Genomic DNA, 24,225 nt, shown 5'->3' with positions numbered 1-24,225 from the left:
CGGCGACGCCAATGTTTCGCGGCTGCAGTCTGTGGTGGCGGCGGCGGCGGCGGCGGCCGCTCCTGTTTGGCAGTGGTCGGGGGCGGAGCGGCGGTGGGGAGGTGAAGGGCGGGGAAGCTCCTTGTTTACAGAAGAGGCCGCGCGCCGTTAGGCGTGGTCCATGCGTGTCGCAGGGGGATCCAGAGCATGTGTGCCCCTCATCGAGCGAGTGTCCACAAGGGGGTCGTAACAAGTTGCTGTGTACCCAGGCACAGTGTAGGATTAGCTAAGGAGTCGTTTCGCCATGGTTGATGGCACGTTAACGATGGGGATACAGCGAAACGATCTAAATGCTTTTGAATTTATAGCCGAGCAAAAAAAAAAAAAAAAAGTTGTATATCCGCACAACTAGTGTAACAGGAGCGCAAACTTACACTTCCCGCACTCACCCGCACCACCGACATCTCCCCGTTTTGTGTTTGATCCTCATCATTCATTATGTCACTGATAGAATGTATTGACATCAAGAAGACTATACAGTTAAATTCTTTTGAATAATTGTTTCTTGTATGCCTCAGTTCTGAACAACTGCAACAATAACGCCATTACTTTACCGTTGTTTCATTGCTACTCCGTATAACGCCGTAACAAACTCCAAGGAAATCACTACGGTTGTAAGTGGGCTGCTTCTGTGTTGGCAGCGCTGTGTAGCGCTTTGCATTGGATGTCTGACTGCGCTTTCTTTGTAAGAGACTCTGTGTCTGTTTGGACTCGTTGTTGGAAGTTAATCGCCAGTAGTGTTGGGCAATTGGAAATTAGTCGTGAACAGTGACGGAAGTACTGTTGAGCAGGTGGAGGTGAGCAGCCACCAGTGATGGATTTTAGATGTGAGAAGTTAGCATTGATAGTGGGCAGAGGTCTCAAGTGTTAGCGTAGGCTAACGACCTGTACATGTTCGACTTGGAGACTGAATATTATTCATGATTATATAGCTTTGTACTAAATGTCAATGACGATTTATATTCGTGTTAGTGGCTTTAGTAGTTAGAATCTTTTATTTAGCTGGCTTTATTGACGCTCGCTGTATTGCATTAGTTCGCGTAATGAAGATTTTTGTGAGGTAAGTGCTTAATGAAATGTATAGGTTATTGTAAGGATTTCTTTTTAGTCAGGGCCATTCTATTGAATTAATTATTTGAAGTCAGGTTACCCTTTTTTTGAGCAGTCAGATTGAGTTGCGCTAGAGTATTGTGGGTCAGTTTGACATGATAAGAGAAAGAAAAGAGAAAGTAGGCTCAGTACGTTCAGTTTTACTCAGCTGTTTCAGAATCAAATAACGTAGATGTTTCATCGTCTGTCATTCTGCAATTTAATTATAGACACACTCACTTAAATAAAGACGTTTCACGGTGTTCGTTACAGAGTTATATGGCAACCACCAATCTAGTTTCATGTATTTTTATCCCACGTGTTAAACACCGATGGTCTATGTAACAAAGGCTCACACGACCCATAGATGCTCCTATCCTTATAACCGCTTCTATTGACCACCGCTATGTTTTCAGCACTTACAGCCACTTGAAAATAGCCTAATGTGGAAACTGGAGTAGTGGAAGTGGATATTATAAATAAATAGTACAGTCGATGGCGAATATAAAGTAATTTAAAAAATTCTAGGAGGCTGTGATCCTACAACAATTACAACTGTTTAGTTCATGAATGTTTCATGTATGAACATCTTGCAGAGCACCGCATTTTTGTAACATAATAAATAAAAAAACCTTACGCCTTCGATCGCCATGTGTCATCGCCAAGTTTATGTTGTAACAATCTTGTACAAATAAATCCGTAATATTGTCATTAAATTATTGAGAATGTAAGAATCAAGACATTACAGATTGTACAGTTGGATTTAAATCAGAACTGGCCCAACAATTTCTTTCTGGCGCTAAATAGGACCATCGTCATTGCCATGAGGTAGAGCTTGTGAAAAACTTAGTAACGTACTACAACTGACGCATAAGGTGCGCGCTGTTAACTGCATATATGTCACTGTCATGTAGTAGCGGGATTACGATTCTCCGTTGAATTTTTAACATCAACTAAAGATGACTGGGAAAAATTGTTCCCAGATCAGAGTGAGGTAGGCCGGCCGGAGTGGCCGTGCGGTTCTAGGGGCTGCAGTCTGGAACCGAGCGACCGCTACGGTCGCAGGTTCGAATCCTGCCTCGGGCAGGGGTGTGTGTGATGTCCTTAGGTTAGTTAGGTTTAATTAGTTCTAAGTTCTAGGCGACTGATGACCTCAGACGTTGAGTCGCATAGTGCTCAGAGCCATTTGAACCATTTGAACCAGAGTGAGGTAGGAAATTTATATGAGAATACTATTTCTAGCTGAAGTGCATAACTGTCCATATCGTGAATTGGTATTATAGATCAGTGCCACCAAAACACAGGGTGAGTGCAATAGTAAAAGAAATTACGGTCCAAAATCAATATAATTCATGTCTGTCACCTACGCGGTCTGCTGCACTGATTATCTCCAAGAGCGCCAAGGAATGATAGAAACCATTTAAACTATATTCACTTTTCCTTTATGAAGGGGAAATATAAAGACACTAGCCATTCGGACATTGCTTGTGATGGAAGCAATAAAGTTGCTGTACGGAATAATGGTGAGTATCAGATAGTGGTACGTCGCCCAATATTATCTCAAAACTTAATTTGTCATGTGTGTAAAACTGGAACTTCCAAGGATATGAATGGCTATCGAGATCGAAGAACGTGATAAATATATGACTGGCTACGTCTGTGACTGAAAGCAACTGGACTGGCGCTGATGTCGCTATAGACATTCAGACAGCCACCTGTGCTTTCCGCCAATTCTCTACGCTGGTCTGCACTTCGTTGTCCGTGCGAAATAAATTTGATAACCATCTATGTAATATTAAACTTTGTGGTAGCCTTCTGGGTCTGGGAAGTACCTCGTAAGAATGGCGTAAGAATAAGTTCAAATGGTTCAAATGGCTCTAAGCACTATGGGACTTAACATCTGAGTTCATCAGTCCCCTAGACTTTGAACTACTTAAACCTAACTAACCTAAGGACATCACACACATCCATGCCCAGGCAGAATTCGGACCTGCAACCATAGCAGCAGCGTGGTTCCGGACTGAAGCGTCTAGAGCCGCTTGGCCACAGCGGCCGTCTAAGAACAGGTCGCATGACCACTTGAAATGTCGTACAAAGTGTTTATACGGAAGATGGATACTGAAGCTGTTACATTACCGTAAGCAGCAAAGAAAATATGAAACATGATACTAAATATCTATAGCACATCGGCTGTAAATATTCAGTTCCAACCTTTTATTATATTTTTCTTTCTTACCGCGTCGCGAAAGTGTTGTGACAAGAAAATTATTTTACCTCTTTGATAGATTATATTTAGTTATGTACAACTATATAACTTTGTCTTAGTCCAAAACTGTGTGAGTAATGGAACAGCCTACTTGTTCCGGAACGCTTCTTAACATTTTTAGTTAGTATGGTGGATTAACAATCTTATATGCAGAAATAGCAATCATGAAAGTAATACTACTCGTTCCATAATGAACACAACATTTATTTATCGACCTTGTACATCCACAAATCAGCATATAAAATACCAGAAAGGAAAACTGTACGCGTGGCCTACATTTCTCAAATTTTTAACAGCAAGCTATCTCACTGCTGAATTTATGACAATTATGAAAATGTCAGTGACATCTGAGGAGTTTCTGCGCTTTTCCCATCTTGATGTGCTCTATTTTTATTTATTAAAATGGAACTCTCTTCATTTGCATGCGTCAACGACACTGATACCCCGACAATTATTTCTTTACGTGTTCCGCCATTAGCTGCGAAATGGTGTACCGAGTTTAATGAACATTTCGAACTTGTTGCATGAATGTCGGTGTACTGATACAGGCGGATGGCTATTTTCCTGCGTAATAGTCCGGTAGACAGATTGTCGGTGACCAAATTTCTTTCAGCCGCGCTGAGTGGCTGCGCGGTTTGAGGCGCATGTCACGGACTGCGCTGCCCCTCCCGCCGGAGGTTCGAGTCCTGGGTGTGTGTGTTGTTCTTAGCATAAGTTAGTTTAAGTAGTCTAGGGACTGATGACCGAAGCAGTTTGGTCCCTGACGAATTCACTCACATTAAAAATTCTTCCATCAGTTCACTACCTGCAAAAACGTAGTAGCAATACTGCTTGCGATGCAACATATGTTTTCTAGGCACCATGTGTTATATATGCATGAAATGAAGTACTTTTCCATCCGCATTAGGTATAACTAAAATGAGAGCGGTTAAGAAAGTCAAGAAACTCATATGGGAGCCAGTCATAATGGAAGGGCACCTTACCGTCTCTAGGTCTCTCTCAAGTAGACTAACTTTTGTACAGAAATAAAAACGTTATATCTCGATCTGGTGAGTTGCAGTTTCGTTATACTGTTGCATCAAACCTCCTTTACTGTAGTCCTACACAATCGTTTCACCAGAAGGCACGTCATTAACAAATGTAGTTTCCCTTTATGACGAACTCCGAAAAATCATGCAATACACGAATTGGAGAAGAGAACAGCGGGTCCGAAATACCATTTATAGCTAGGGCAATTATAAAACTTTTTTTCTCCTCCGTATCACCCATATCGTTTTACTAAACAATCTGTTTCCGAATGTGATACACAAACAAAACGGAAAACATAGTGTGCGTTTACCTCTGCTGTGGATGTTCGTAGTGTGCAAAGAACCGATTTTTTGAGTAAGGAAAATCTGGCCTGTTTTCTCCGCTGATTACGTAGAATATCAGCAAATAATATGCGGATGGTAGAGATTTGTGGCACCAAATAACCTACCTTTGTTGGTTATGCCACGTATGGAAACAAACAGTAAAACTAAAACAACCATGACATTAAAATCGCACCAACCCATCATGGTGTGGTGTGAAAAGACGATGGTTGTATAAGCTGAATGTCTGTAGAAACATTAGCGTCAGTCCTGTTTAATGGCGTGCCATGTTCTCAAAAGAAGGGCCAGTATTAATAACCAGTAAAACTACCATTACTATATTATTGTGTATGCTGTTGTAGGATAATAGTGCGAGGGCTATTCGGGAAGTAAGGTCCGATCGGTCGCGGAAAGGAAACAGGTGAAAATCGAAAATGTTTTATTTGCAACAATTTGCTACACCTTCCAGCTACATCTGCACACAGTCGCAGCTCCGACTTAGACATTTGTCGCAGCGTTGTACCAAGTTTCCAATACAATCGTCTTAGTACGCTGCCGCCTGTGCTTCCCGCCACTTCTCTACGCTTGTCTGCAGTCCGTTGTGCCAAACTGTTGTCTGCATAGCCAGCAGTTCATGTGAGCAGAAATGAACTTCAGTGTGAACCAAGTCCGGGCTGTATGGTGGCTTATCAAGCTGTTGTTGCCGAGCGGTTCTAGGCGCTTCAGTCTGGAACCGCGTGACCGCTACGGTCGCAGGTTCGAATCCTGCCTCGGGCATGGATGTTTGTGATGTCCTTAGGTCCGTTAGGTTTAAGTAGTTCTAAGTTCTAGGGGACTGATGACCTCAGATGTTATGTCCCATAGAGCTCAGAGCCATTTGAACCATTTTTTTGTGGCTTATCAAACACTTCCCATTGAAAACGCTGCACGGGCGTTCTCATCGTCCTTGCGTTTTGCGGTTGAGAATTGTCACGAAGAAGGAAATGCGCGACAGGTACGTTATGTAGGGTTGCGAGAGATCAGGCGGAACCTCGCAGCGGGCAACCATACTTGGAGAGAGACACTATTGTTCTAGACATCTTTACGTGCTCATTTGGTGTGGAAAGGGCGCGATCGGCATCCGTACTAGAGACTCTGCCCAGCAAACCTCTGCAAAGATTATCGAATTTTCACTGTCGTTTCCATTTCGCGATCCGTCGGGCGTTACTTTCCGAGCAGCCCTGGTATTTTTTCAAAAAAACCTGCCACTTACCAAACATAAAACAGCAGGTGTTACATTCTCATACAATAAGGCGGGGAAAGTATTATAGAACATCCCGCCACATCCGGCCCGTTAAAGATTGAATACTTGCTTAACTGGACCTGAACGAAGCTGGACTTTTTTTTGGGAAACATCCATGCACTCTCTTGTAGTAACTTAGAGCAACTGAGGGAGAGCTAAGCGAAGATCGTCAGATGGTGATGTGAAATCTGCACACCCAAAAGTCAAGTCAAGTGTGTGAACAGCTACGCCTCCTCACTCCTTACTATACAATGGTTTTACAAACTTTTATCAGGCCACAAAAAAACGGCCGAATTAAAATGTATTTTGCTATAAAGAACTGGTCGGCTTCAGCGGAGCTCAGAATACCAGGTTAGTCCTACAATCATCCACCCAGCCAAAGTTTGAACTGGGAGGCGTCAACTCGCATTGATTTTGTGGACGGGGGAGACGTGAAGAAAAAGCAGCACAATTTAGTACAAACTAGAACTCAAAACTAGTCAAGGACTTGGTTGTTTAATGACTGAACAAATAAGTGCTTCCACTTTATAATATGTAGCTACTAGCTACAATATACCGATTTGGGAGGAAATAGTTTGTATGAGATTAGTACGCTACATATTATTTTGCTGCCGGTGTAGTAACTTACAAGAACATGCGAATAATCTCTATATTCATATTTCTAGAAGTTTATGACATTAACTATGTAGTACACGTTTCTAAAATATTTATTTTCCGTGTGTGTATATGTATCAATATTTGTATCGATATAAATGTCAACGATTTCGTATGGAAATGCGTGAGTAATAAAAGAAGGTGCAACCTTCAAATTTTTTAGAGAGCATCTAGTAAAAGCCTGGCTGTACGTATATGTCTTTGTGCTTTCAGCTATCTCAGTGTAAGCATCGTCGGCTGTAACTGTACATGACTTCATAATATACGAGCTTATTATGAGTTATTTATATGTTTCTTTCTTATTAATCCACCAGATCACATGAATATTTATTGTATTACGAGTTCGATCTTTCAGGATTTCTAGCAGGAAAGGCACAACACTTCGATGTGGCACCGGTCCGTTACTGACGTGTTTTCGTTACTAATTTGTAATGTTCAGCTTTACGTACTGTGGTCGCGGAACCTGTAGTGATTCAGATAAGAAATCCGAGTTTTTCAGATCAATCATACAGCGTAAAGCGATTACCAAATCGCAATGGTAGAATACATATTTTTTAAATAATTCAATCGAACAACATCCTCTGTTGTGCCGCCGCCGATCTGAGATTACAATCCTCATTCTGTTCAAAACATTTCGAAATATTTGAGTTGCAGGAGGTGAAAGCCAACTCACAATTAGCAACATGAGAAAAAACATCGCCGGTTAAAGATACAACGCTACTGGAAGCTCCTCGAACCTGGGGCCATCTGGCATTGTCAAGTGCCAGAATAATAGCACTGAACGGCGGAATAGGTTTGTCAAACGATTTTATAAGATTTCATGATATACAAGTTGCATGAAAATACAGACACGTTTTTTTTTTCACGGCTGGTTTCCATCTCAGATCATCAACAGGGTGGTAAATCTTTCAGTTCTGCAAGTGCATCAGAATTTCATGAAGTACAATCGTAAACTCGTAGAATTGAAAGTACTAACACGGCGGTCGGAACGCATGACATCCGGAGTGGCGTTGAAGGTAAGGTGGGTATGCGTACCTGTCGAAAAGTGAAGTCAAAAGAAAAAATGGTTCTAGGTACTATGGGACTTAACATCTGAGGTCATGAGTCCCCTAGACTTAGAACTACTTAAACCTAACTAACCTAAGGACATCACACACATCTATGTGCGAGGCAGGATTCGAAACTGCGACCGTAGCAGCCGCGTGGTTCCGGACTGAAGCGCGTAAACCACTAGGCCACGAAGTCAAAAGAAGGAGGTAAATATACGCTTTAGCTATACACAGCGCAGACTAGAAGTGTAGTTTTCAGTTGTTGTAGTTTGGGTTCTAATTAGAGAAGTAGAAAGTTACGATACTGGCATTGTAAATAGCGGTGTCATAATTAGATAGCAGACCGCCCATCTCCTCGCTGTAGGGACAGGTAGGCCTTAGCGCTCTCTGCAGTTCTCGCCAGATGGTGTGCTAAGAGGCGGAACAACTTAATGCATTTAGCTTTTAGTAACACTGTAAAATTAAATACATTCATTCATTAATAAAATATGTACAGTAGCTATTGTTCAGTAATTCATTACAACCCCTCATAGTCATCCCCGAAGAGGTGTCAGTAACGTAAAAGTAAATCAAAAAGTTATTTTATTTAATTATTTATTGGCTATTACCCATGTGTTACATCTGACCAGGATCATCTCATACCAAAGATATTGCCATACATTCACAGTAATAATGAAACTAATAGTAATAGAAAGGGGCATTAAGAATTATATAGATTAGTTTGGCACATTTGGAGCCACGTTTAGTGTTATCAGAAGCGGAAGGGATAAAGAAAGAGGAGATGATTGGAATGACAGTGACAGTGGCTGTTAGAAAAGAGTAGAACGGACTACTCTACCGACAAGTGGGAGGGAAGAGTTGTGGCGGCGGGAGGGTTGACGAGAGTCAGCTGCAGTTTAGTATATGGTAGAGATGCCTGTTGTGTTAGAAGGTGAACAGTTAGCTGTCTTTTTAAGTTTGAAAGGAATTTAATTTTTCTGACATTTTGAGGAACATTGCTTCAAATCGGTGTCCTGATACAGATAATGATTTAGAGAACAAGCCATTGTTACATAATGGTGTGCTGTGTGGTCTTCAGGCAAGACTGGTTTGGTGCAGCCCTCCATGCTACTCTATCCTGCGCAAAACCGCTTCATCTCCAAATAACTACTCCGACTTACATCCTTCTGAATTTGCTTACTGTATTCACCTCTTGGTCTCCATCCACAATTTTTAATCCCCACACTTCCGTCCAATACTAAATTGGTGACCCCTAGATGTCTTAGAATGTGTTCTATCAACCGAGTCCTTCTTCTAGCCAGTTTGTGCCGCAAATTTCTTTTCTCCCCACTTCAGTTCAGCACCTCTTCGTTAGTACGTGATCTATCCACCTAATCTTCATCACTCTTCTGGAGCATCGCATTTCAGAAGCTTCTGTTGTCTTCTTCTCCAAACTGTTTGTCATCCAGATTCTCTTCCATGTATGGCAACACTCCACAAAAATACTTTCAGAAAAGACTCCCTGTCACTGAAATCTGTATTCGATGATAACGAATTTTTTTTTTCAGGACCGCTTTTCTTGCTATTGCCAGTCTACACTTTATATCCTGTCTACTTCAGTCATTATCAGTTTTGCTGCCCAAATAACAAAACTCATCTGCTACTTAATGCAACAGTGCAGAAAGGGTTTTAACCGCTTGAGAACGGGAATTTCTCCTGTGTTGTTCAGTCAGTGGTGTAAGTTGAAGATAAATAAGAGGGAGTGCAATGATTGAGAAGATGCCGCAACAAACATACAACATAATAGTCTCTATGCTTATGGGCACGAAACCATAGTAACTGTTAACATGTAGGAGTGATATGGTCGCAATAGCGTACGTCACAAACGTATCGTACACAAGCATTGATCGTCAGCTCCAGCTGGTGTGAAATCCCATACAAACGTCCTTGGAGAACAGTGTCACCATAATCAAGTGCCGCGCGGAGTGGCCGCGGGGTTTGAGGTGCCATGTCACGGATTGCGCGGCCCCTCCCGCCTGAGGTTTGAGTCCTCCCTCGCGCATGGGTGTGTGTGCTGCTCTTAGCTTAAGTCAGTTTGTGTTAGTAGGCTATAAGTAGTAAGGGACCGATGACTTCAGCTGTTTGGTCCTTTAGGAACTCACACACATTTGAACATAATCAAGTATCAGTGACTCAACGAGCATTATTTCTGTAGTGAATGAAGTGACTCTGACGCCCTCTTACAAACTGCAACTTCATGTTCATTCCAGTCTAAGAGGCGGTCTAGAATTATCCCCAGATTCTTTGCGGAAGGAGTAAAGGTTATTTCTGTGTCGTTTACAGTTATGGGTGCCAGAGGTTCTCTGTACCGTGCCTCCTACTAATCAATATAGGCTACATTACACGTTCTGAATTTCTCCAGATGTCGCTGAGTTTACGCGTATGTCAGTGGTGCGAGGAATGACGCGAGAGAAAGAACACTTTTCTTCTAACTGAGAGGGGAAAGGGGATTGGGGGGCGGGGGGAGGAAATTACCCCCCACGACACTCCTGCGTGCGCCCTTGGGATGGCTGTTACAGCTGAAACAATCGGTTTTCGGTTATATCGGTCTTTTTGGATGTCACTTTAACCTGACTCTCGAAACCACTCGAAATAACCAATTTGCTGTGATTAATTCCTATTATTTCCTGTAATAAACGTAGAAATCGAGCAAAGATTGAAGAATTTTGACCTCCTCATTTTCAAGACACACAGAATCATAATACGTATTAAATTAACTAGTCGATTGAAAGAAAACTTAGCCCATCCACTGTTGGCTGCCTTTCTATAAAAGTGATAATTGGTTTAATACTACAGAAAATCACCACTGTTCTCCTACTGATACTAGTTTGCTGAAACTCTGCTCAAAAATCATCTCGTAATCGAATATCAAACTGCGAGCGAAAATTGAGATTGGAGAACTCTATTTTTCGTGTTCGTTTGCACTTTTTCAAGGGCTACAGGCAGATAAAGGCGTATTATGTAGACACAGACAACACATTAGCTACTTTCTATTTTCAATGTAAACTATGAATGAACTGTGAAGTTTTAAGTTTTCTGCTTTTATGACGTCGCAAATTTGTTGTGGGTCCTCCCGTTCTTAATCTTTCAAATCAAATGGAGCATTGTTCTTCATTGATACTGGACTTTGTAAAATGCTTCCAGAATAGGGATGGTGACGTTCTGTAATACAACCGATATCCAACGACAACAGCGAGAAACTACGATATAAACCAGATGGGGCAAGTCCCGCACACTGCATGCATGTACCATCCAACAGGCCACGCCACGTGGCTGCAAGTACATTATTGTCTCAGCAATTGCTGTTCCAATTCTTACGCCACGTGTTTGTTGCTCGTTTCTGTCGACATTCTTATTAAAATACGGCGGATCGCTTTCCCCCTTTTCGATAGTAACACAATATTTCAAAGTAGTGGAAATTTTAGAAATAAAAAAATTTGTTCAAATGGCTCGAAGCACTATGGGAATTAACATCTGAGGTCATCAGTCCCCTAGACTTAGAACTACTTAAACCTAACTAACCTAAGGACATCACATACATCCGTGCCCGAGGCAGGATTCGAACCTGCGACCGTAGCAGCAGCGCGGTTCCAGTCTGAAGCGCTTAGAACCGCTCGAGCACAGCGGCTGGATAGAAGTAAAAATTACTCGTTTTTCATAAACAGGGGTTTATTTAAGAACCAAAAATTTTACCACTCTTGCTGTGGCTAATTGAAATTTCGGTTTTGACCTAGTTGCTAGTAAAAAAAAAAAAGTAAAACATCTGCTATGACGAGGACCAAATAAATACCGCAAAAAAGCGGTTATTCGGAACTAAAATACCGGTGTCGGTTTTTACCGGTCAGTTTTTTCCACACCTACTACGATCTTAGTAATCTCCTATTTGCACCGTGTCACTGACCAACTTACAGGTATAGCAGAACACAGGTGCGTTTGTAAGATGGATTAGTAAGATGGAGCCAAGCATAATTCCTGTAACGTTAGCAACCAGCGGACGCAAAGTCTGCGGTCTCCACACGGTTGAGCCCTCTCAAGAAAACGGAGTAATACGAGCGCGGCGCCTCATGAAGGTCTGAGGGACAAAAACGAAGAGGGCCGGCCGGCGTTTGAACGTTTAGCGCTTCCTGCGCCGGCCCTTGTGCCACGGACACCTCAAACACGCGCGGCGTGCTCAACGAGCGGTCTTACCGGAGATTTATAAGCCGCGTCTCGTTCGCCGCTTCCTGTTCTTTTTGGGGCGCGCTTTAAGGCAGGAATAGACCCTAGATGCAGGCAGCACCGCGGATGCTTAGAGCCACTCGCAGAACGTCCATCAATCTGGCAGGATGAAGCAAGCTGTCAACGCGGCGGGCCAACGTCATTACGTCATAAGAGTACTATACTCGCAGCTCGGTTAGCGGTAAAGGCGGCACTCGGTTCCTATAACGTCTGGTTTACGGATGCTATCTGGAAATTCTGTTCGTAATCGAGTACTTACACAGTAACCCATCCGCAATGTAAGACCCTTTCATTCTGTCTGTATCTGGATACATACTCCGCAGGTCTCCAAAGAGCTCCCTGCAACACTGCTGGTCATTCCTTTTGCTGTTACGCTCACAAATGGGACGAGGGGAAAACGACTGTCTATTTGAGCCCTAGTTTCTAGTATCTCGTCTAATGCTGTCGGCGGTAGGATCGTTCTGCAGTCTGTCACAAAAGCCTGTTCTCTTAAGTAGCTGAAATGTTTCTTGAAAAGAATTTCTTTCTTCCAGGATTTCCCATTTCATTTAGCTGAGCACCTTCGTAATACTTGCTTGTTTATCCGACCTAAGCTAACCAACTAGCAGAGTGCCTCAGAACTTCTGTGATGTCTTCCTTCAACCTGACGAGGAGAGGATACCAAGCACACGACCAGAACTGTAGAGTGGGTGGCATACGTGTTCTGTACGCGGTCTTCTTTATATATGAGCTGCAGACAAAAATATCGAAACACAACGCATTACCATGTATACTGTCATTCAAAACAGCTTCCATTCGGCTTGTATTTACACCTCCTGTACGGTTTCGGAGGGAATCTTATACCATTCTTCCTGCAAAATAGTGGTAAGTTGAGCTAACGGTGATGGAGCTGGATACTGAACACGCACTCTCCTCTACAAAGTAGACTACAAACATTCGATAATTTTGAGATCTGGTGGTTGTGATGGCAAGGGAGATGCCACAATTCATCCCTGTGCTCACAAAAGCAGTCCTGGAAGACGCGAGTTGTATGAATAGGGGCCCTTCCGTCGTGGAACACAGGGTCACCATTGGGTAACAAACTTCGTACTGCAAGATGGATGTAATCAGACAAATGATCACATAACCCTTGGCAGTGAGGCAGTCTTGCAGAGTAACCCGTTGAATACCACGATATGGCTGCTAAATCTATAGCCAGACCCCTGACATGTTTCACTCTTAGGACTTAAACTCGGCCGCAACTTGGACACCCTGTGAAAACAAGTCTCAGCCCACGAGATGACATTCTTCCATTGCTACATAGTTCAGGGTTCATAGCTTCGACACCACGCTTCTGCGTTACGGGCATCTGGATCACTGATGAGTGATTCTGGGAAACAAGCTTGCTTTGCAAATTCCTTCTTAGAGAACTCCCTTCGTGTTGTTTTGGTACTGACAGAGTTCGCGAATGTGGCATTTAGGTTCTGCAGTGAATTTTGCAGCTATCGTCGTCTTAGTTTTCGTCGCAATACGATGACCATCTGTGACGATCAGAGACACACATTTTCGTGCGCCTTGTGACTTACAGGAGCAGGCTGTTCTGCTTTCCCTGTACGCAATATTCGATACCGTGCCTCTTTAAACACGCAACACTTCATCTCCCTTGGGTACGCAAGCACACACCATGCGACCACCAACAATTGGCACACGTCCGAATTCTTGCGACTCTGACATAATTCACTCAGAACTGTACAGAACACTGTTCCGACCATAACTAACACTTGCAACGTATTGAGGATATTGCACCGGTGCCGGTAGTAGTTAAATACAAAGGCGAAACCTACAGGCTTGCCTAGCACCTGCATTTACGTTTAAGCAAACATTTCTCGCGGCATTTCCCTGTTTTTGTTCAACCCCTGTCTGTTAATGGCTGTAGGATCGTTCTTCACCCTGTCACGAAAGCCTGTTACCTTAAGTTTCTCAACAGCGTTTCTTGAAAAGAATTTCTTCCCTCCAGGGATTCCCATTTGAGTTCCCGAAGTATGTCTGTAATATTCGCGTGTTGATCGAACCTACTGGTATCAAACCTAGCATCTCGTTTGTTAACTACTGCGATGTCTTCCTTTAATCCCACCTGGTGATCCCAAACACTCCATCAGTGCTCAAGAATGGGTTGTACAAGCACGCAGTCTCCTTTACGGATGAGGTACATTTTCCTAGAATTCTCCCATTATATCGAAGTCGACGATTCACTTTTCCTAAAACCGACCGCACGTTCTCTTTCCATTTCATGTCGTTTGAAACAGCACACTTATATATTAAATCAACGTGACTGTGTCGAGTAGCACACCTGTAATTCTATATTCGAGCATTACAGGATCGTTTTTCCCACTCATATACCGTAACTTACATTTCTTCACTTTTAGAACAAACTGCCGTTCATCTCATCAAATAGAGATTCTACGCAAGTAATCATGTATCCTCCCACAGTCATTTATTACGACACTCTCCCGTACACTACAAAGTCACAAAAAAGCATTCGTAGACTGTTGCTCACTCTATCCTTCAGACTGTCAGTGGGATGGGTATCGTATCTTTTGGGTAGCAGTAAACGCCATTTGCATTAAATTATGGTTTGTATGCGAACGATAGCAGGAGTTTCTAAAGATCAACATAATTAATTGTGTTTCATATGCTACTACATATTTGGCACTCTGTATCAAATCTGTTCGGTCAGTTTTGTCAATGACGAAGAGCGAAACTGACAACCTTCAGGCCAGCTAAGCGACTGGTTAAACGGGTAACCGTGATGGTTTGAGAGAGCTGTTCATCAGCACAGACACAAAATTTATGCGACCAAGTCAACCTGAGCCGGCCGCAGTGGCCGAGCGGCTCTAGGCGCTACAGTCTGGAGCCGCACATCCGCTACGGTCGCAGGTTCGAATCCTGCCTCGGGCATGGATGTGTGTGATGTCCTTAGGTTAGTTAGGTTTAAGTAGTTCTAAGTTCTAGGGGACTGATGACCTCAGAAGTTAAGTCCCATAGCGCTCAGAGCCAAGTCAACCTGACCCTCCGCTAAATAAGTGGGCAACGATTAAAGCCCACACGCAGGAAAGTTGTGGAAATTAAATCGTGGATTTTCTCGAGACTCTACTTTTTTTCGAGGCATTCAAATGTTTTTCTCCTACTTTCTTGTAAAGCACTGTGTGGCGGACATAGTACACCAACATCGCACCATTAGTTTTAATTCTTTTTGAGACAGAGTTACTCTCAGAAAGCGCCGATAACGGTTCGTGTTCTTCAAATTGTTGTTGAGGTCACGCATTTCGGAGAATGTATTCCATCGTCAGACGATACTTAACATTAGCAGATACCAAACACGTCAGTTTAATTTAAAATTTAAAATATTACTAGAAAAATCTGTACAAACTATTTTTATAAATGCTTGTAATTTCTATGTAAAGATTAAATACATAAAACAAGAAGGAAGCACTAGTCATTCAAAGAAAAAAAAAACTCGTCTGAGTAACATAGAAGGCGCACATAAATTCCGCCTTGTCACAATCTGTTTGATACGTGTTCGTGTCTGTGGAATTCATCAAAAAATGACATACGGAGAGAAATGTGTGTGTCCCTATTCCAGTGTAATATGTTACGATAACATTGTTCTTCTAAGCCTTGTAATGAATAAAATCATCAGTAGGAACTGATGATTATGATTTCATTCGTGTACGAATGCTATAAACTATAAACTGAGCAGTGACCACTGCACCACGATCATCTTCAAAGTCTTTGATCTGTCATGATTTTGCTACAACAACGTTGGCTGTATGGGACGAATGAGACGTTATTGAGTAATTCGTTTGACTTGTCGCAAATAAGTATTCACTATGGTTTAAAAATACATGCAACAAGGACTCGTAGTAGTTACACTTCAATTTCAGACTTTGAACATATACCACGTTATTAAGGTCAAAAATTAAAGTCAGAGTAATCTTCCGTTCTTTTCTCACGGAGAAGCACGACGATCTTGTTCTCGTAAGACTCAAGTGTAATTCAATTTTTTGTTAATTTACTATAGTAAAAGAGAAAATTATTTAAAGTGCCTCTTATTACAAATCACTTTTGGAATTATGTGCAGTACTGAAGCCAGTGACCTCCACAAACTGTCTTTGCAAAGGAACGTTTTTTGTACGGCTTTTAGTGAACACTAGTAATTTTTTTATATTATGTGTATTTGTTGTACTTTGTAAGGAGTAGTAATGGTCCGGTAGTTGCTGATAAGCATTTTTTACAAAACTGTTCGCCATAACGGAAAATAAATTACTAGAGACAGCTGCAGCGAGCTTTTACACAATACAAAATCGATTTCTCCCTAGTCGTTAATAAATATGACGTTCTGATTTATTGCATTAGACGTCAGTCCAATTGTGTGAATTTGGTATTCCTGAATAAATAAATATAAATATTGATTTCACGAATATCTAAAGATCTTCTGTCAACTTGATGAAAAATTTTACAAATAAATGGTTGTTTCTATTAGGCTTTGATGAATATTAGGAAATTCAAGAAATGTTTGATTGCATGAACTCTGTTGTGTCGGTAACTGCACATAACAGTAACGTTTCCATAAAAAAATGACTGAGTTTATCGAGTCTACTGATATTTGCAATGTGTTCTAACATGGCACGGAGTTTGAACAGACATGAATGTAACTGGATACTCATTTCAATATTGAGACATGTGTGATCGTCTCAACCGCTTTTATCAAAATTTTTGGTGAAAATGAGCAGATATGAGTGTAGTAGAGCATGGGACTGAAAACAACTGCTTTTTCTACGCGGAGTATTTAACAGTTCACCATACTGGCGAAGCTGAGAGCTTTTCCCGAACTCTGTGATACGCCTTTGAATTTCAAGCGTGCCGCGGGCATCGGCTATCGGCGGTATACCCTTTCTTAAACCAAAGTAAATTTCTTGCAGAACTTTACATTTCACAGACAATGACAGTTTTTCTCCAAAGACATAAGGTAAGCCGCCAAGTTAAATTTTTTTACCACTTATATTGCATGGACAATACGGATGAGTTTCAGAATCTGAAATTGCACTTAAATTTGCTGCCCTTTTACAGTCCATTGTTGGTGTCGCAGCAACGTGGAATGACATGGATAAAATCTTAATCACTGCATGAAAATTAAAATCCGATCTTCGTACTTCACTCTTTACATAATACTTTCGAAAATAGTTTGCTGTTAAAACACTGTTCCAAAATTGCCGTATCTATGACATACGAATCGACCGCATATGGAGTGACAGATAAACAAGGAGGTCTATTGAGTTTAGACTGCGTTGCAGCTTTTGTGGTTTATTTATGTCCGAGTGGGTGAAAGCGATGAACGTATACTCAGGAGCTATGAAATACCAGATGAAATTATAACTTCTGTCACGTGCAACTCCATTTACTTATAAAGCCAAAATTATTCCTAATGTCTATCCAAGGATATTGAAAATAAGTGGAAAAGTAATTTACTGTAGGTAATTTTTTCCTTGTGGACTTAAGAGTGACGAACTAAATAAATTACTAGTTTCGAATTTCAAAATATTTGAAGTATGATTACACATCCAAGAGTCTCTATGCCACCATTGCTGTTTTACTAGGTAACGAATAAACAGGTGGCATTTATGGTCATGAAGATGTTCAAGTAATTCATAGAAGTTTTCACAAGCAAATAAGTTTTCTGTGGTTTGTGTGTGTCATGCTCAGGAACTGTAAGGTACTCCGCGAATTTTAGTGTGCGCGGTGAAGTGCTACCTACGTTTCAGGATACATTAACACACGCCTAAGTAATTTATTTCAACTGTGATTATGTTTTTGGGCGATTCGCTAACCGTTTGATTGACTTCGCTTAAGCATAACCGAAATGTGATGGCTGATATAAGTAATATATTTTAGAAACTGCTCATTAATCTGTTACTGACAAATTAGCGTTGTGAACGAGCGTTGATCATGGCGTCACTGGTATAACAAATGTAAGCCTTCGCTCTAGAAAATTACTGAATATGATCAACATTTTTTCCATAATGGAAAAACTTCATTATAAAAGTCGTTTCACACAGAATAATTACAGGATCTAATAAACAGAAGATCTACATTTAATTTAATGTCTGAAAATGAGTTTCCCAATATTGTTTCTCGTCTTCAACTTGGATGTTTTTGTCAGAGGTTAACATTCGGTTCTGTCAAAGAGTGGAAGTTGGGATAGTGTGTCATGGCCCCCCGTGAGTGATAATGTAAACATTGTGTACCCTCTTGTAGCTGGGATTAAGTGAACTCATTTGTCATCGTTGTGGTATATTACAGAAATTAAGTTGACCGCAGTAAAACCATTCATGATGTATGTTTGGAAGAGAGTAAATTTAAAATAAAAAGGGACGCATTTAAGCAGAAGAAAGAGACGAACCTGACGTCATATTTGCACATTATTTCTTAAAATATAGCTGCGTTTCTGTAGAGCACGATGAGTGGATAGAGTGCATTCGTGTGTGTAGAATTCTTCTTGTTTTCATCTTGAATTCTCAGGATGTGTTTTAGGACGCTGTGAGTATAATAAAAGCAGAAGAGTTATTCTTCCTTTGTTATATTCCTGCAATATAAGTAAAAAATTAAAAAGAAACCATGACTTTTGCACTATATTTCTTTGAATCTGTTTATGAAAGTTATTATTTGAAAAATAAAATATATGTACGAATCGCTTAATATTGCATAAAAAAAGTAATAAAAGAATTGGGATTAACGTCACGGGCGACGAGGTCATTGCAGACGGAGTAACAGAGTGGGGAAGCATGGAAAAGGTAGTCTTTTCAAAGGAAACATACTAGCATTTGCCTTATGCAGTTTGTGGAAACCACAGAAATTCTAAATTAGGATGGCTGGACAGGGATGTGAAGCGCTGTCCTCTCGAATACGAATCCAGCGCCGTACCACCGCGCCACCAGGCTCGGTACTTTAAATTATAAGCCTATGCTGCGACTACCTAGCGCTGTGTATTTTGAAAACACATAAAACAAAGCATACAGACCACATGCACGGCCTTTGTGTAATTTATGCGGCATATTCCAGCAACAGTAATTGTTTGAAATGGCAACAAAGCGTGGATAGACATCTTACGTAAGCAGTCTCTGTTTAAGTACTGTGTTGGAATGTTTAATTTAATTTTATATGAAAGGCTTAACTGCAAACAAAGACATATAGTATCAATGGCAAATAACTCGCAATATATACCATAACTTAAGGTCGTTTGCGGAAAGTATTTTAGTTAGAAATGAGACAGATATATTTAAGACCGAGTAAGAGAAGATAATTCACTCAGTCCCTTGTAGCTCGCAGTAATATGAATTTATTTGTTTTAGATAACTGTCATACCTGCCGGCCACTAAAGTCTTCTAGTCACGCTCATGCACGTGTCAGATGCTACAACATATCAAATGGGTGAAAGGCATACAGACTGACACATACGGTCACAGTGGAATTCGAACTCGAGATTCATCAGGGCATGCTGTTATCTTCATGATCACAGGTAATCCAACTCTGACAGGTTAAACAAACAAGACACATAACGTGACTACTTTATTGACACTATACCGCTTCATAGAAGATCGGCGAAACAATGAACAATAAATAAACATTGTGTTCCAGTGGGACCTGTACAACATGGCATGTTGAAACTCATGAATATTCATTATGATTTATGGGGCAAAGATGCTCGAAACTGACAGTGGTGAGTACGATGCAGGTGCTACTACATTAATAGTGCCGTTTGTCAAGTTTTATTGACTTCTTTACAATATGGTTCAAATGGCTCTGAGCACTATGGGACTTAACATCTATGGTCATCAGTCCCTGGAGCTTAGAACTACTTAAACCTAACTAACCTAAGGACATCACACAACACCCAGTCATCACGAGGAAGAGAAAATCCCTGACCCCGCCGGGAATCGAACCCGGGAACCCGGGCGCAGGAAGCGAGAACGCTACCGCACGACCACGACCTGCGGACACTTCTTTACAACCAGTGTCAAAAATGCCGCCACCAATCTCAGTGTATTTTGCAATTTGTGTGTTCATGCTGTGTTGTTATTCAAAGATAGTTTCTTAATTGCGTATTTAGTCTGCACATAAGAATTTAAAAAAGTTAAATAAAATAAAGTAAAAACTTAAAATCAAGTTTCATTCTTGTTTGAATTAAATTACAGTCGACTTCGATCTTTAACCAACGCCACAAACAACAGTAAACCTCACAAACAATAGTTTCAAATATTTGTATCTCACGGACCGTTAATCTCAGCGCATATGACAAGGTAGTGTCTCTCCTTCTGAACAATCCACAGTACCATCGCTTTTAATCTACGTCCAATCACCCTTTAAACATGTTTCGCTATTCTCAAACGAAAAGCCACTTAAAATTTCGAAACGCCGAATAAATAGTTGTTTATAAAATTCTTACTTACTACTCGAGTTGTAAACTCATCTCGTGTCTGTTTCGCACAGTGTAAATTTGAAATATAAGTTAGTACAGACCACATGTTCTTCAGCAGTTACAACGCATGTGTCAGCAGCAGTTGTTTTCAACGCCATAATTGAAACGGATGTCATATATACTGTCCTGTTAGTATCCCTTATTTCTGTTGTGCGAGAAGTATTTTATTTCTTGTTTCTAGGTACTGATATAACATTTTCTTGGAGCATGCTAACATATTTGCGTTTACTTATGCATCCTGTAGGTTATGGACGTCGTCAGAAGATGATAACAATACAGCATAAACGAAAAAGCCGCATGTTAAGTTTTTCACCAGTACTATTGCCGACAGTGAGATTCGAAGTCACAATTCTGCAGTTACCACGAAGATGTTTTACCGACGAAGGACAATTCAGCTCCTATGCAACAAATAAAACATGAACATACAGGATGACTAATTTATTCTGTTTATGCGCTTTGCCTGAAAATTGGCCAACTACTATTTACACTGGGTACGACTTGTCAGATCGCATTATGTCGTTATTGTTAACTGATACGGAAATCATTTGTTTTAACTGCGGTGTATATTACGTGATACATACACGTCAGTACTGCTTGGTAAAAAACAGCAATTTTCGGGACTTCGGACTGAATCTGGCGTACATAACACGTGAGATAAAATATTAGTACAACTATTAAAACATTTTAATGGCGTGCTGATGGTTCAGTTAGGCCTAATGCGTAAGATGTCTGTACTCAAGCACGTTGTAATTATAATGAAACGTAAGCACCGGGACTATGACGGTAACAGCGCTCTCTGGCAACCGACCTTCTTAGATTAGAAACCCCTGTCCGTGTTCGCAATTTAAATTCACGTATTTAAAATGAGTGTGAATAAATTATCCCACGAATACGAGAAGAAGCCTGATATGCTGTCAGCTGATAATGATGCACAACAGCAGGCAACCTGGCGCAACCCAAACTTAATAACAAAGCAGCTTCGGAAATAAAACCTCGACCCACACAGGAGACGAAACATAGCCTGTATCAGGAAACACAATGAAAAAGAAAAATATAATGTTCTGCAAAGACAGAGTTTCTCCAAAAGCAAAAGAGCTTTCCGCCAACTTCATTTCAGAAGTCAGAAACTCCTGTATCCGCAATTCCATGTTTGCGAATTAGTATTTTTCTTTTACGACTCACAAAACACACCAGCGATGCAGAATACGACAAAAAAAATGTGACATGCTGTCAAGGCACAAAATGCATAACAGCTGTGAACTGCGGGCGGCTCACCCTTCAGATTAATGCAGCTTTAGAAATAAAAAAAAGAGACCCACGTATGTTGAAACGTGTTTGGAAACACGTGTTGGTCAATGACGTAAGGAAAGATATTTTGAGACATTAACCGCTTCGCGACATGAGACAGATGTGTGGATGGAGATATAGATTTATATTGTGTTCGTCTCTCCGTTTTTTTATGGCGTTTAATTGATACTATCAATTACCAAATCAAGCAATTTCATCTTCAAATATGCTTGTAGCAGTTCATCTGAAGCGAAAGACGGAATATATTAAGTGAAGCAAAACGTAAACACGGAAAATTAGTAGTAGATACTGTAAGCGCAAATTGTAGCCTAGTAGGACTTGCGAGAACGGACATACACCAAACGGAAGTTCATGCCAGCCAACGAAAACTAACAGTACAGTGTATTCCAAAATGATCTTGACGACTTTGACCACGAATATTTCGGAGATGGGGGTAGACGAAAGAGTGCGGTCTGTGAAATAATGCTCACATGTTTACACACACACACACACACACACACACACACACACACACACATACGCACACACACTCTAAGTTTTTTCTTTTTCTTAAAATTAGTTATTGACAAAAATGTTCACCTCGCGCAAGATGGCACAGTGTTTGGCTTGGTTGATAGGGACCAAATCTGACACTCATTTCCAGTGGATCCATTACATAGTTTTGTTTGAGGTTTTGTGCACAATGCTGTCTATCAGATCACGTTCGAGACCTGCAAGAATTGCGAGAGTACGTAAGAGCGGCAGCTGCACACGTTAATGAGGACACGCTAGGCTATAAATGAAACTGGAATACCGCTTAAATATGCTGCGTGCTATAGATGGCCCGCACGCTGAACTCTGTTAAGCGGCTACTAAAACTTACGGCGTGTGTGAACATTATGCTGCAAACCGCACCTCTCTACCTGTTCCCATTTCCGTAGTATATGTGGTCAAAGTTGTAAGGATAATTTTGGAACACCCTGTAGATTAATGAATTATAACTGAACACGCCTCAGGTTGTATCCATGGAGATGAACGACACAAGAAAGAAAAACACTGTGTTTCGTACAAGGCAATTTTTTTTAAAAAAAAAAAAAAGAGGAGAGTACTCACTAGTGTGTGCGGCGCGGTAGGCTGGCAGCCAGGCGAGCGGCGGCAGACCCCAGGGCAGCGATTCGAGTCCCGGCGGGGGCGGCGGCGCCTGCTGCGGGGGGTGCAGCGGCCGCGGCACCAGCGGCGGCGCCGGGGGCGGCGTCGGGGGCGTCGCGGGGCCGGCCGCGGGCGACGCCGCCGTCTCCGCCTCCGCGTCCACGTCGGCGCCGTCTTCCTCCACGTCCACGTCGTCATCGTCGTCGTCTTCTATCTCGACGTCATCGTGCGCGTAGCCGTGCGGCACGGCGTCTTCGTCACGATCGTAGTCATCCGGCTGCGCGGGTGGCGTCGACGGCTGCGTCGTCACCGCCAGCTGCTGCTGCTGAGGGGGCGGCGGTGGCGGCGGACTACGCGACAGCAGCGAGTCGACGCTGAAGGAGATTTTATGTTTGTTGCTGTGGTGATGGTGGTGGTGGTGGTTGTGCAACAGCGACGGTGTCGAAGTCGCGACATCGCCGGAGGGCGCCGCCGCCGTCACCGGCACTCCGACGGGGGAACCCCCGGAGCGAACGCTCGTCGCGGCGCTCATTGAGGCGAGTGGCGGCTCACAGTCTGCTGGCCACCATTCTTCTGTCCGGGCATTCTCGCGTTCTCCCGCTCGCGTCTTCTTTACATAACGTACAGGCTGCAGGCGAGACGCCGAAACGTCCACAGCGGACTAACTCCTCCGGACAGTACAGGGCTTCGAAATGACGCCCGTATCAGTTATTGACACGTCACGAGTTACACTCTCGGACAATTTGTTCCGCCTGGCCCCAGACCGCCCACAAATTAATTAAGAACCGTGGCAGCGAGTGCGGGGTTGAGAGGGAGGGGAAAAAGGGGGCCCGATACGGGACAAAACAGCGAAGGAGTCGAGATGCAGCTGGCAGAGTGGGGGAGTAACGTCTTATTGTGAGAGGACGGGAGAGATGCGCCAGCCGAGGGAGACAGAGAGGCAGGAGCGACGGAGAGGGAGCGCCGCACAAAAAGGAAGCGAACAAAACGCGCGCGCCTGGCCGCGACGTCACCGGACGGCGGAAACAAAAGCAAGTCGGCCGCCGGTCGCTGCTCCGCCGTGCTCGCCCCTACTGTGCTGTGTGTGGCGCGGAGCCGTCCGCCTCTGGAGCACTACTGGCGACGGCTGCTGCTGCTCGCGCGCCGGCCAGATCGCATCTCACACACAGCCGGGCCGCCGTCAGCGCCGTGCGGCGCCCCGCCTACCGCAGGGGGGCACGCGGCCTGCGCGACTGTTGCCCCCCACCACTCCAGCAGGCTTCCCCCACCACGTCCCGTGCCGGGCAGCG

The 24,225-nt window shown here is 42.5% G+C and overlaps 1 protein-coding gene across 1 annotated transcript in view; it reads right to left on the bottom strand.

The window, feature by feature from the left end:
• The window catches only part of LOC126176596 (muscle segmentation homeobox-like), a 138,777-nt gene extending 115,309 nt beyond the window's left edge, over nt 1-23,468 (bottom strand). Inside the window, exons 1-3 of the mRNA XM_049923756.1 lie at nt 23,391-23,468; nt 23,064-23,234; nt 22,901-22,991 (exon numbers count right to left, since the gene is read on the bottom strand). Coding sequence (XP_049779713.1) covers nt 22,901-22,991; nt 23,064-23,234; nt 23,391-23,468 — 340 coding nt within the window. The remainder of the gene's footprint in view (nt 1-22,900; nt 22,992-23,063; nt 23,235-23,390) is intronic.
• Nucleotides 23,469-24,225: the final 757 nt, after the last annotated feature.

This window comes from Schistocerca cancellata, chromosome 3 (assembly GCF_023864275.1).
Source record: "Schistocerca cancellata isolate TAMUIC-IGC-003103 chromosome 3, iqSchCanc2.1, whole genome shotgun sequence".
Classification (NCBI taxonomy): Eukaryota; Metazoa; Arthropoda; class Insecta; order Orthoptera; family Acrididae; genus Schistocerca; species Schistocerca cancellata.
The sequence above is the reverse complement of the archived record's forward strand: the minus strand, read 5'-3'. Positions and strand labels throughout refer to the sequence as shown.